The following is a 13761-nucleotide window of genomic DNA, read 5'->3' on the forward strand; positions in this document are numbered from 1 at the left end:
GCTGGGCACTTTTGTACATAGCAAAACTAACTATCTAGATCTCACTGTTTCATAAACAATGAAAAGAAGTAATAGTGTGAAATTGTGAAACATTTATGCATATACTGTATATTGTAGGCCGACACCCCTGCTAAAAATAACAATAGAACCCATCACAGAAATTCTATTTTTTATTGGGAATTTTATTGGTTTTAATGGAATATGGCCCAAAACACACTACAGTGTATTGGCCTTTGTTGGTCTCTAATGGTATGTACTGGTTCTAATGGAATATGGCCCAAAACACACTACAGTGTAGTGGTTTTAATGGTAAAAGCTAATGTTTCCTATTGGTATTTTAATGGAAACCATTAGAATTTTCTGTAATGGTTTTATTGTTTTTTCAACAGGGACTTATGCAGACAATCTTATGAATAAACATTCATCATCATTTCCTTGTACAGTCATGTGTTGTCATCCAAACAATCAAACACCAATTACGCTCTTCTTCAGCACAGTCTTTATAGCAGCCAAAATAAACTTCAGGGTAGGAAATACCCAAACTCACACAGGAAAAGCTCAAATTTGTCTTCTTTAAAAAAAAATATTTTGCGCAGTCTGAAATAGGCCTATGTTTTTCTTAGCTGGTTTTCTTATCAATGTATGTAGCCTATTTGTTTATTATTGTTTTATTTAGACAGCGGTTCATGCAGAATTAACAACAGAGCAAGTGATCCTGTCCAGCAATCAAGTTGTATGCTTAAAGTATTCACTGTAACAATAGAAGACGGGTCAAAGCATTATACATTATAATGTATAGTAAACGACTGAATACAGGGATATGTGGAATCAAGTCTATTGAAATTTAAGTTGTAAGCCCTATCCTGTTATCTCACAACACTTGGCATTCATGTTTCTTTTAAGTTGTGTTTTCAAATATGATAATAATTTGCTGGAGTGATTCCTTTAGCTCAAAGTCATTTAATTAGCATTGAATGACGCTGGAAAACAATGAATGAATGCATTCACATCGAGTAATAAAGGTTTACTCATTGAGATGTAGCTTCCCAAATTGAACACTAGAGGGCAGCACAATATAACTACAGCAACTATCAGGACGTACAATAATTTGTAGTAAACACATTGAAACCTTTTGCCAAACAATGTTATTCACTATTTAACAGAATTATGAAGAACATAGATAACACTTTATTTTGATAGTCCACTTTAGACATTTTATTAACCATAAGAAACTTTACAACCTTAACTTGTAACCAGGACATAATATAAACTGTACTATATTATAGGACCGCCCATTACCTTGCATGCTTAGCTGCTAGGTTATAAGTGATTATACTGGACAATTATTAATTTATTTTGTAAGGAGATTTGTGGGATGTAAAAGTAAATTTGTATCTAAGAAAGACACAAAAATATATTCAATACAATGAAACAGCACACATGCAGGCACACAGACACATTCTCTCTTACAATCAGTTTAGCTCAATAACATCTTCTGGTCATGCCTGCTCCATTTCTTACATGCAGATCAATGGCTTGGAAAGAAAACAGATTTCATTTATTACCTACAGGAGGGAGAGAAATGAAGAAGAAAGCGTGAAGGTCATTAAATTCAGGGAAATCCTTTAACCTGCTTTAACCTCTTAGTCCTTTATAGCATCCCTCTCTCTCTCTTTTGCTCTCTTCCACACCCTTATCTTAATGAGCATACCTCTATTTACAATAATATAAAAGTGTAGATAGGCAACACTAAGGATGGGATTCCTGCACAAAACAAAATGTTATATAACCCCTTGCAGGCATACTCATCCATGTTTCCCTCCCTCTTTCTCAGCAAGCAACAATGTGCCTTCCTCTTTGATGGCCACACTGAGAGTTCAGTCAGATGTCTTTCTTGGCTTATGTCGTGTTTACTCTACACACTCAAAAGGATACGCATTTCCCTTTTCTGTCTTTTTCACGAACACATGACAGCCATCAGGAACACCTGCATGCCTGACTGCCTTTGTCTTGCGTGCATGGGGATCACAGTCTTTGGTCTTACATTGGCAGCAGCAGTAGAGGCAACACCAGGGATTTGAGGCAAAAATAAACACTTGTCAGCTCACTCTGAGAACTACTGGTAACCTCTTCAAGCCCTCTGCCCTCAATCATACCCCTACTTTCTGCTAAATCTGTTACACAACTCGCAATCATTATTCCTTAGTGCTTAGTCTCATATTTATTATAAATGTAGAATTAATGCATTGCAAATTACAAGTCAAAGATTTAAATACACATTTAACCTCTGATATTAAAAATGTTTCAACCAAAAGCTTGGAATTACTTTGGTAAACAAAAATTATGATGTATGAATTTCTACCAATAGCGACTGGAAAGAAGCCAACAAGTGACCATCATGCATGTAAGCTCTCCAAGCTCTCCAATGTTTTGAAAAAGCATCACAGTACTCTATAGAAATGTTTTCTTGTGTTTAATATTTTGGTATGTCCACACAATTCCATTGTTTTAATTATTGTTCAAAGGTATGGAACATTAGTTGCATAAAAACATGTTGCATTTGTATGTATGTGAGCAAGTACACATGACTAGGAACACATAAATTATTTTCATTGCTCTTACACATTAGTAATGTCCACTTTTGCTGGAGTGGATCTATAAATAGCTGTGGAAAATGATTTTTTTGTATAGATTGGCTCATTCCAATGGAATTACATAATGGCAAACTTAGTTACACTTGTGTAGGCAGCAGCAGATAAAACCATTCTAGTGCTGTAACTGTGGATGAGGCATACTGTACATACATTATACAGGTTTTACATTCAAACAGACAGGATTTAGAAATTAAAAAACAAAGATATTCAATTTAATATGTTTGAAGAATTACAATAATAATACATTTCATTTTCAATAAATTATTTAAAGCGTGTGATGTATGGCACAGTGCAGCTTGTGCCAGGAGCAAAGGAGCTGTTGAGATTTGAAACAAGCAATGGTAATTCATCTAATGGTTTATGCACATTCTGTGCCCATTTATTTCTGCTGAGCTGTTGCATTCTAATCCCAGAGGTGTGATTGTGTACTAAAGTGAGAAGGTGATTCACACTTGCACTAGAAAGTGCTGACCTGATGTACTAAAACTTCACTGTGTTTTTACAGGTGCAGAGGGACAAGTAAAGAGAAGGGGGCTTTCCTGAGTGAAAATAGGAAAGATATTGACAACTGTTGTTCCTCTTTCAGGATGCTATAGCAATGGTATGGTTTGGTCAATTGATAGACATAAAACAAACTTTGGCATGTTCACAAAAGAAAGTGAATATGTTCACAATTTGCTCATTTGTTGATCATAATAAACTCATCTGATTTACAAAGGTAGGAAGGTAATGCGGTGTTAGACTTTATGGGGTTTTGCACAGACCTATCAGCATCCCACAGTGCATGATGATTACAATTTCCTTTGTAGACAAATTATAATCAGTAGAGATAGACCGATATATCGGGCCGATATTTGCAAGTTTTATGTGTATCGGCATCGGCTGATATGTGGCTGCTGTGTTCGCCGATGTTCGTGTTCGGCATTATTTACAGACAGAGTGCTGGAATCCGCAAGCAATTGCAGGTCATGTGACTAAAAACAACCAACCTTTCCATGACAACATCGACAGCTCAGCCTAACAGCTGATCATAGCTGAACAAAGTGGGTTTTTATTTCTCATCTCTATGGGGCGGTTTCCCGGACAGGGATTAGACTAGTACTAGACTAAAATAAATGTTAGAACTGTCCAAAAACTAATAACATCTATTTTTAACATATATTATAATACATCAGTGCCCAGTGTTTTGCCTCAAAATGGACACAAGTAATATTTTTAGTAAGGCATGTTTGTTAAAACTAGTTATATTTCCAAATTAAAATAAGCTCTAGTCCTAGTTTAAGATAATTCCTGTCCGGGAAACCATGCCTATATACATTTGTAAAGTGCTAGAAATCAATATCCTTTGCTGATAGTTTCTCGTCATTGTGAAGAGTGCAGTTCATGATACCAGCACCCTCACCTGTTTTTACTATTTGTTAAATATATATATATATTTTTTTTTAAGTTCAATAAATGTTACTTTTTTAAATTGAGACTTGTTACATTTGACATCGTCATTGTGTCATTGCTCGCGCGGCGCAAGCCATTGGAATGAATGGGTTTCATAGCGCAGCACACACCGCGTCCTAGCTTTAAAAAAGCCGCTTTACCATAATCACGTCTTAATGCTGTTAATGGTCTATAGCCACACTTCACATTTAAGCTTACGTAATTTAAAACAACGCTAACATACCTTTGAAATAGCTGAAGACGGCATGTAAGAACTTAAAACTTCCTTAAAACAGTGTCCTGTAGATTTGTAAATTCCACCTTATTTTAATTATTCTTGATATATATTAAAGTAATAAAAAACTTTTTAGGGGGGCACAACAACCTGTTCGGGGGGGGGCACTGCCCGCGAATGCCCCCCCTTGACGCCGGCCCTGAAATTGAGTGAGCAAAAGCAGTATCGGCTCCAAATATCGGCTCAAGCAAACAGCCTGTATCGGTCATCGTCTAAGGCTGATGAAACAAAAATCGGCATCGGCACTGAAAAATCCATATTGGTCGATCCCTAATAATCAGTTAGACAGAATTATCACTTACACATAAAATTAAAACCATAAAACAATTTCTTTCAAACATAATAAATATCAAATGATAACCTAAGACAGCATCACATCAATGTGACGTCACTCCGACATATGGCATCAAAGTACTTCAAAAGGAATTCAATAGACAATAATATCAGCATAAATATTATGCGAATATATTCTTTGACCTTTTACTGACACCAAACAGATTAATGCTCTTTTACACAACAAGTGAACAAATACGTCAAGTACCAGCAATGCATTACAAGTTTTTTGTGTAAGTACACCTGCCATACAATCAGTTCTAATATAAATGTAAATTTTAAGGTGGTGTTATGCAATTTTAGTTTGCATGTAAATTGAAAGTAATCTGATTTACTGAACACAAAAAAAATAAAATAAAATACTGTTTTTTATACAGTGTTGCATTAGTATTTATCCTCACAGTATTTAAGTGCAGCGTGCTGTTATTTTGGCACAGCATCACCTGCCCTTCTTTCAGAATTATCCACGTCGTTTATTCAATGCAAGGAGGATCAGACAGTGCTGCGAGGATCTGTTACCCTATTACACAGTCTCTGTAATGAAGCTGCGTGGTCGACAAAGAAACCGTTCTCGCTTCGATATTAAATCGGCGTTTGTTTGAGCATCTCTGTGGGATGGTTTTGTTTCACTGATCTTTGGCACACATGCGTGCGATATCGCGACAGATGTAGGGACGTAAAGTAAGGTAACTACATGCGCAGCATCGAGGAAACGCTCGCGCCTAAGAGAGGCTTTTACATGGTGAAACTCAGTTGCTATCACCCATCTGGGCTTTAATGCAGTACGAGAAAGACTGATTTTAAGTTACATGGGGCTGTTTTCTTCTTTGCATGCGGGTAAGTCGGTTATTACTTGTTTTTTACCTTGCATTGTACAGTTATGAAAGTATCCTTAGACTCTGTTTCAGACACACGTGGTTGTGAAATGGTTAATTCCGTCGTTGCTTTTCATATGCTCTGTAATATGTTGTTGTTAACTGATTTGCGAGAGGTAATTAATAATTATCTGTTTATAATGCAGATGACTGCTTATATGGTGAGTTGTACTCAAGACTGCAAAGAAAACATTGTTAGATTGTGTTTTCAAAGGTTGTTGTAACTTCACATTCGGTGTTATGTTAAGATTGTTCTGTTTTTCCAGTGGTGTTTTGCATTCATATGGTTTAAATGAGGAGGAAACAATCGTGTATGAGCCTTATAATATTCTTATTCTTATTTTTTACTTTAAAAAGTATACTTTCATAATAAATGTAGTTGCTTTTAGTTGGTCTCTTGGTTCAGAAAGATTGCACCTGTTCACATACACCTGAGATGCCAAGATCCCTTGTGACGCTATCAACCTCAGCATTATGCACTGAGGGATGTAGAATTAAACCTTGTGATGGGGGGGAAGCAATCTTTTGGTCCCGGCACCATCCATTTCCAGTTCTCTTCCTGCACTCTCCTCTTGTTTTTGCCACTTAAGATATATTCAAACCTGGCTAAAATTACACTAAACCATACTCTTGTTTGAGTCTTTTATACTAGTAACTGCAGTTGCTGTACTTATTGTAGGCAAGTTATGCTGTAGATTAGGATGTTTCTAGTATGCTTTTAGATTTGTTTCAATATACATTTACATTTAGAAATGTATGTTTAAACTTACAAATGCAGCATTATAATTTATACAGGCTGCTGTTAATGGTATAAATATATTTATGCTTTCAGAATTGTATTTTATTTTTTTCAAAAATGATCCCTAGCTGTCACTGGGGCGGTAAATGATCCCTAGCTGTAACTGGGACAGTACCCATTCAAAAATTACAGGTTTGCATCTAAAGAGTTCATATTAGAGCCTCAGTGGTATTTATTGGTACCAAAATCTGTACATAAATTAAAGGAACTTTTTAAAGGGTACTGGCCCAGTGGCAGTTTTGGACCATATATTTGTGTGTGTGTGTGTGTGTGTGTGTGTGTGTGTAGACTTTGCAATCAGCCAAAGAATATGTTGATTGAAAATGTATTTAAAATGTGCCAAAGAATGTATTGATACTGATACAGTATGTTAAATTGTTTTCTGATGTCGTGGTATATACAGACTGATAAATGGTCTGTAATAATCTTATTTGGAAGGGTCATGAATTATAAGGTTGAGTTCTGCTCTGATTGGCTGTTTCATAGCGAGGCTCATGAGGCTAATCTCAGTAGCTCACATTAAGTAAACAGACCTTATACTTTTGAACCTGTATCAGACAAAGATACAGATTTTGAGGAACAACCAATTGTTGCCCAGATTGGAAATTGACTTTCTGAGTGGCAAGTTTATTATTATTATTATTTTTGCAAATTGTAACTGTAACGTCAATAGTAGAACTTCAGCTGAAACTTTAATAAGTATGTAGCATTAACTTTGCATGCTAACATAGCAATAACGATTTTCTTTTTAGCTTTGTAACAACTTTGCAATGAATTTAATGTTATAACTTCACAGTCGGTGTTATGTTAAGATTGCCATGTTTTTCAGTGGTCTTTTGCGTGCATAAGGTTTAAATAAGGAGGAGGAAACAATCATGTTTCAGGCTCACAATATGTCATTACCATGTACAGAACTTTAATTATTCATCTATGCCTAGGTAAATACAGTTTTACATTCTACGGCCATAATAAAATTATGGTACTCATGGTATTTAAGAAGTAGAAAGTATAAGCCTTTATATAAGTCTAAAGTTGTACTTATGCAAAGTTGCAAACAGTAGTCAGTAACCAATGTTGATGTGTTTGAGTGCATGATGCAGGGGCATAGCTAGGGGGGTTGCCCATGATTTAAGGTTACCACCCCTCTGGCTACCCCTATTGGGCAAAGTAGTTTGTAGTAAAATGTGTTTGACTTGATGCTGCGCTGGCCAGTGTGTTTCTCATGTTAATGTGATGTCATTCACCAGTCAGTCTGCACAGCACCAAATTACGTTTTTTGGCGCAAACAGTCTCTAGCAGCACTGGCTGAACAGCTCCAAACTGCCTTTATTGTGACAAAAATCATTTTCCATATCATATGTCAGTCCCACTAAAGGTAAAAAAGTAATTGGGACGGTCCGGGTGCGGATATATAAATTAGAGAAAATCTAAGGGTTAGTTTGCCTGGGTGTCAGGTGGATAATTTATTATAATAGGGTTCTGTGATGTTGAAGCTGATCTGTGCATCTTTAATAGTCCATAGCAGTAAAATTTCTAAATCAGGTGATCAGGTCATGTTCTGGCTATGCCCCTGGCATGAAGTGATGGTTGCTTGGTGTATCGATGTGGTTAAATGACCAGTGGAGTGTGAAATGACATGATGTGAAATCACATCACATGAATAAAGATGCATATGTAGTAAATTAAATGCATTATGCAGAGCCTGTAGTTATATTTTTGGAATAGGGACACTGGCCCCTGTATGGGACATGTGCACTGACTTTTAAAGCATTCCTGTCGCTGTCTCTATCACCTTACCCCCCCCCCTCTCTCTCCCCCTCGATTTCTTATGTTGTTTTCTCTCTATTATTTCTGCAGATGAGAACATCACCTATTGCAAAAAGAGAACGTCCAATTTGGATCTTATCTGGTCAACTATTTAAGATGTCACAATAAGAAAGACTGAGGCAGGGATTACATGTTGAGGAAATTGATTTGCTCAGGTAAGCAAAATTTTCTTACTGTATTAATTTAATATATTTATAGTGTGTGTTGATGAATTTTTAAACACATAAGTATTACCAAGTTACAAACCACACTTAACAAGAATGATATAATAGAGGCTTCACAGGCTTTTTAATGTTAATGCCAGTTTTATGCAGAGGAAAAAATAAACAAACAAACTGAACTGTAGGCAGAGAGTTGGGGGTCGAGACAGAAACCATGGCAACGTGGCTCCAAGTTGTGATTCAACTGGGTTATCTTGACACTCGGTTGATTAAGCAGTGTTTTTTAAAGTGAGTATTTTTTCTATTTACTTTGCCTGGCAAGTTGAATGATCCCATAGAGCTATACCATAATAAACTATTAAGCATGTGAATTACTATTTAGAGTGCCAGAGTTGTCATCTAATGGTGTTTTTTCACTGGATAGTACGGCTCGGTACAGCTTAGTACGGCTCACTTTTGGGGAGTTTTCCACTGTGTACTGTACCCAGTACCCGGTACCTGTACAGCCTCATTTGAAGTTGCAATTGAGCCGAACAGATGTGACGTGGAAACACTGGAGATCACTTATTGGTCAGAGATGTTGTCATCTGCATTTTTCAAAAATCCAAAAAGAAATGAATTTTGTTAATCCATATAATATGGGGATTCTTTCTGAAAGTTAAAATCTCCCTGTAGTTAATAATTTTATTGGTTAAAATTAATCTTTGAGCAGAATTATAGCATATATAAAAGTTTTACCTGTCACAGTAATTTCTTTATGCTTTAAAACAGCTTGAATGTAACTCTACACCTTTGCCTAATGTAGTAAAATGGCTCTATGAATATGCAAATTAGTCCCCACCTCTACTCAATCACAAAGCTTGGACCATAGATATGTACTGTATGTAAATAGATAACTGCTAAGTTCGCTTTGACATAATGCAAACATGAACTGGGCGTTTGCTGGTGTGAGCATCACTGAAGTAGAGTTGTGTGGATGTGATTGGTTACATTTTTGTGACGATTGAACCCAAGGCGATTTTAAACCGTGGGAGTGAAACTGTCTCCAATTTTATGGTGTTGAATGATGAATTTGCAAAGCTTGTCTTAAAAACACCACATAGAAATATAAACAACAATAAAAACCTGATTTAAATATTCCCATAGGACCCAGACTGATCAAACTGTTACTTTAGATTTTTTTTTCAGTAATAGTTAACGTTTTGCTATTGCTGTGAGACCACCATTGTGAAACCTGAGGCAATGTGTGTGATTATGTTACCATTTTTGCACTGACATATAATCTTGTGGCCACTGTCGCCTTCTAAGCACCTTTGTAAGGAACAGACATTCCTCACAGCAATAGTGCATTTGCGCCATCTGCTAATCCGGCTCGACCTTTTACTAAACTGTTTGCCGACAGAGAAAATTGTATCAACTTACACTACTGATGTCATGAGGCTTTCAACACGTGGTAATGTGGCAGTTACAATTTAACCTCACTGCAATAAGAGTAAATTGTTGTGTTTGTTACGTCTGGGAATTATGTTGATGTGCAGGTAGAGAAAGACGCTGTGTAAATATTACAAGTACTGTAGGCTGTGTAGTGCATAAGCACTGTAGCTCAACTGGAAGAGCATTGCACCAATAGCAAAGATAATGGGTTTGAACCCCAGATAACGTACATACTGATGAGAAAAATTTATATCTTAATGAAGTATAAGTCACATTGGATAAAAGTGTTTGCGAAATCGAAATGTCCTTTGTTTATTAAAGGCACACCGCAGAACTTTTTGGCCAATAGGGGGTGCTAGACATGTATTTTTGACGTCTAGCGCCCCTAGAGGCCACAAGCGCCGCAGCACTGTCGCAAAGGAAAAGAAGACAACTCTTTAGGTCAAATAGTGTGCCTTCCGGCATGTCATATGAATATAATTTCATGGGTTTTATTTTTTCAAACGCCAAAAGATCGCGTAGCTCACGTTTACACCAGTTGTAACAGTGGTCGCTTGGTTAAAGTTTATAAAAAAAATGCCTTAAAGGGGAATCAAACCCGGATCGCCCATGTCGTTGGTCCATGAGGTTTACTTTAACTAGACTGTTTTGCAAAGAAATTGAAACACACCAGGGTTTCCCGCAACACATTTCAGTTCAGGCGGCCCGCCTAAGCTTGGAAGCCCTACCGCCTTAACTAGGTCGTCCAAAAAAAAAACACTAAACAAAAGCCCGTCAAGTGCATCTCGGAGGATAACTAGCCAGTTGAATAAAACATCTCGGAGAATAGCGCGGACGTGCTTCACACCGCGAGCGTGCAAACGCGCCACACGGCCGAAATGAGATAAAGACGTGGTACGTAATGTCTGGAGGATAGTCAGTTGATAAAACGCAGGTCCGTGAGAACTGTAAGTGAACTTATGTTTTGGGTTTATTTAAGCCTGTTATTGTATTAGTCTATAGTTCTTGAAAATGTAAAGTAAGTTCGCTGGTGATTTTGTTGTTTGAGCAACCTGCTAGCTACGTTTCACATGCCGGTTGATTAGATATAATTGTTGAGCACTCTTGCTCACTTTATCTATGTGCATTATTTACATGCTACAGTACACTCCTTTAAGATAATGTAATTAATAGTGGTAAATAATCAGTTTTTACCATTTTTGTGCCATCTATCATCGTTTGCCTGACATTCTACAACATCTGCTTTAGGTTGTGTTTATTAACCCTTTAGTTTCACTTCATCACGCAGCTATTCCCATTAGACGTATCTGTTAAAAACATTTAATTCATTCATAATCTAGTATGTGTTCATTTTCAGTTATAGTTTTTTGAAAAGTAAGTTTTATTTGAGTGTTTTCAGTACAAATATTTTCATTTTCATCATGACGCATACGGCCGCCTCTTTGCATGCCACGCCCTCTGCCCCGCCCACCACCCAACCCTATCACCTTAACTAACACATTTTCTGCGGGAAACCCTGCACACACTAACCAGTTTGCATTGTAATGCCCTTGAACAAACTTTTTTCATTAGTACTTTACTTTAAAAATTAAAATAAAATGTAGTAATGATGTGTGGTACCTGATAAGTTAATCAATTTCTTAAAATATTAATATGTGGCTTGTTGTGTACAATCTCATGTAAAATACACATTGAAGGCAGATGGTAGTATGTTTGATTGCTTTCGTTAGGTCTTTGTTCACAGTACAGGTAAAGGGATGACCTTTAAAAACACATTTACACAAAGTGATGCACACTATTCCCTCCTCTAAATCACCCTGATACATTACTTATCTATCCAACACTTTAAAGGTCATGCTAGCCCTGGTAGTTCCTGCATGCAGCTTTTGTTTAGATCCTCTCCTTGCCAGCACATCAGAAAGAAAAAAAACAAGAAATAAATTATAAAGATTGATAAAGGTTTCATTTGATAATGATACTGTTTGTAGCCTGATACTCTTAAATACTCTATGGTTTAACATGCACTGTCCCTTTAAAAAATTCTGTTAAAAGATTTTGCACTTTTTTTGTTTGTTGGTTTTTGTGGACTGTGGAGATCTCAGTTATGTTTTATTTCAGTCTTAACTTTGTCTCGGATGTTTCTCCTTAACATTCTCTGAAGAAATGGACAAAGAGATTATTAGTGATACCAAGTAAAAGTATAGAGCTATTCAATTGATGTGGGTAGCATAATGTAACTCAGACTAAAACTGAGAGATGGAGCTCATATTAAAACCTGATTGTGTTGTCCTGACAAATCTTATCAGGTTACATTTTTTTGTGTGTTTTTGGCATTTGTAGCAAGCATTTTGAGAGGTTTTTGACATCTGAGCCACCATATAAGCGAACACCAAAATCAAGAATAGCATCTGAAAAGTTGATTCACATTGTCTCGCAGCACAAAGTATGACAACCAGAGTAAGGAATACAAAGAGACGGAATATAAAGACAGATAGAAAGTGCTGTGATTGTCAGGTATGTTAGCCCACACTCGAAATGTGACCTCTGCATTTAACTCATCCAAGTGTAGTGACACTTTATTACACGCACACAGCAGGAAGGAACTGAAAAACGATTTTACATTTCCATTGGTGTGTAAGTGTGTGTTAGTACATATTAACGATACGCACTAGATACATACCCCAAAAGTAAACGATGACCAACATCATCTCCAACATAAATCTCTTTTCTTGGACTACAACAAACACACAGATTGTAGGCAACAGTTTACTTCCTGTGCCTGTTGATGTAGACAAGACCGACATTATCATAATTCCTAATGCTTTGACTCACAGCCTGTAAGGTAACTCCTGTTAGCATTGCATTGTGAGCGAATCTTTCAAACATGGTAAGGGGTGTCATATTTCCAGCTGATGTCAGAGGTATTCAGGCCAATCACAAGGTACAGATTAGCTTGCCAATCAGGGACACAGCGCTTTTCAAATCGATGAGTTTTTTAACAAAATCAATCTGTTTGAGGAAGGCAGGATATCTGGAGCTACAAAAATATACAGTATTTGGAAAATAATGTGTTTTTAACCATAAACCACGCCAACACATTGTATTATACCAAATACACAAATAATGTTGTTTTAGCAATTAAATAGGTGCACTTTAATAGAGTGTGCCAGGTTTGTGTGTGTGACGAATTTGTAGGATAGCGAATATGAAAAAACGCATATGAAAATTATGGACTACAGTGTGCAAAGATCTTAAGACTTTTCTGAAACTCTAGAGGAGATACATAGATCGACTTGAGAGACGTACACCAAAAGAGTGTCACTCTGAGATAAGAGTTCTTCCTTTGCTCTCCATTTATTCTCATTGCTATCTTGAAGATATCATATTTGTGATTTTTGTTGGTATGAGTACCTTTGTCATATTGCAGCTGTGCTTTGACCAATTAAAGAGTTCATTATTGATCGGTCATTCACCTGCAGCGCTGCCATTTCCTTTCTTCCTGATGTGACCTTCCATCAAGTGCTGTCTCAGCTGGTTAGATCTTTGTGTTGAAGCCAGGTCTGTGACGCTAACTCTAGCCCACTGGGAATGACCCTGCTGTGCGGGTGAGATAGCACACTCCCCTGCTGAAAAGACCAGCTTAGAGCAGAGTGAATATTCAAATAGAGCAAGAAGCAAGACTGTTGTTATTTTCAAGAGAATTTGTTTGTAGAAAATGATTATGAGTGTGGTTTAAGTGCTAACGGTGTCTTAACATAATGGGGACACTAACATTTTAAAGAAATAAAAAGTTCCTGTTGCGCCACATGGCTGCAATATTTAGGCCAGCATTCAAAACATAACACATGCTGGTGCCCAGCAGTGCTGGTTTTTCAACAGAGCTATCATACTGTATCTCAGCCAGCATTATTGGCACATACAACATCAGCCATTATTGTTACTACAGCCCACT

General features: G+C 36.9%; 1 protein-coding gene across 2 annotated transcripts in view; it reads left to right on the top strand.

The window, feature by feature from the left end:
• Positions 1-5171: 5171 nt before the first annotated feature.
• Positions 5172-13761, top strand: part of bean1 (brain expressed, associated with NEDD4, 1) — a 51350-nt gene continuing 42760 nt past the window's right edge. The window contains exons 1-2 of one of the 2 annotated variants that reach the window (XM_065289301.1): positions 5172-5550; positions 8245-8369. In XM_065289301.1, the coding sequence (XP_065145373.1) occupies positions 8345-8369 (25 nt within the window). In that variant the 5' untranslated portion in view covers positions 5172-5550; positions 8245-8344. The remainder of the gene's footprint in view (positions 5551-8244; positions 8370-13761) is intronic. The other variant, XM_065289299.1, reaches the window with a different exon arrangement.

Source organism: Paramisgurnus dabryanus, chromosome 2 (genome assembly GCF_030506205.2).
Source record: "Paramisgurnus dabryanus chromosome 2, PD_genome_1.1, whole genome shotgun sequence".
Taxonomy (NCBI): Eukaryota; Metazoa; Chordata; class Actinopteri; order Cypriniformes; family Cobitidae; genus Paramisgurnus; species Paramisgurnus dabryanus.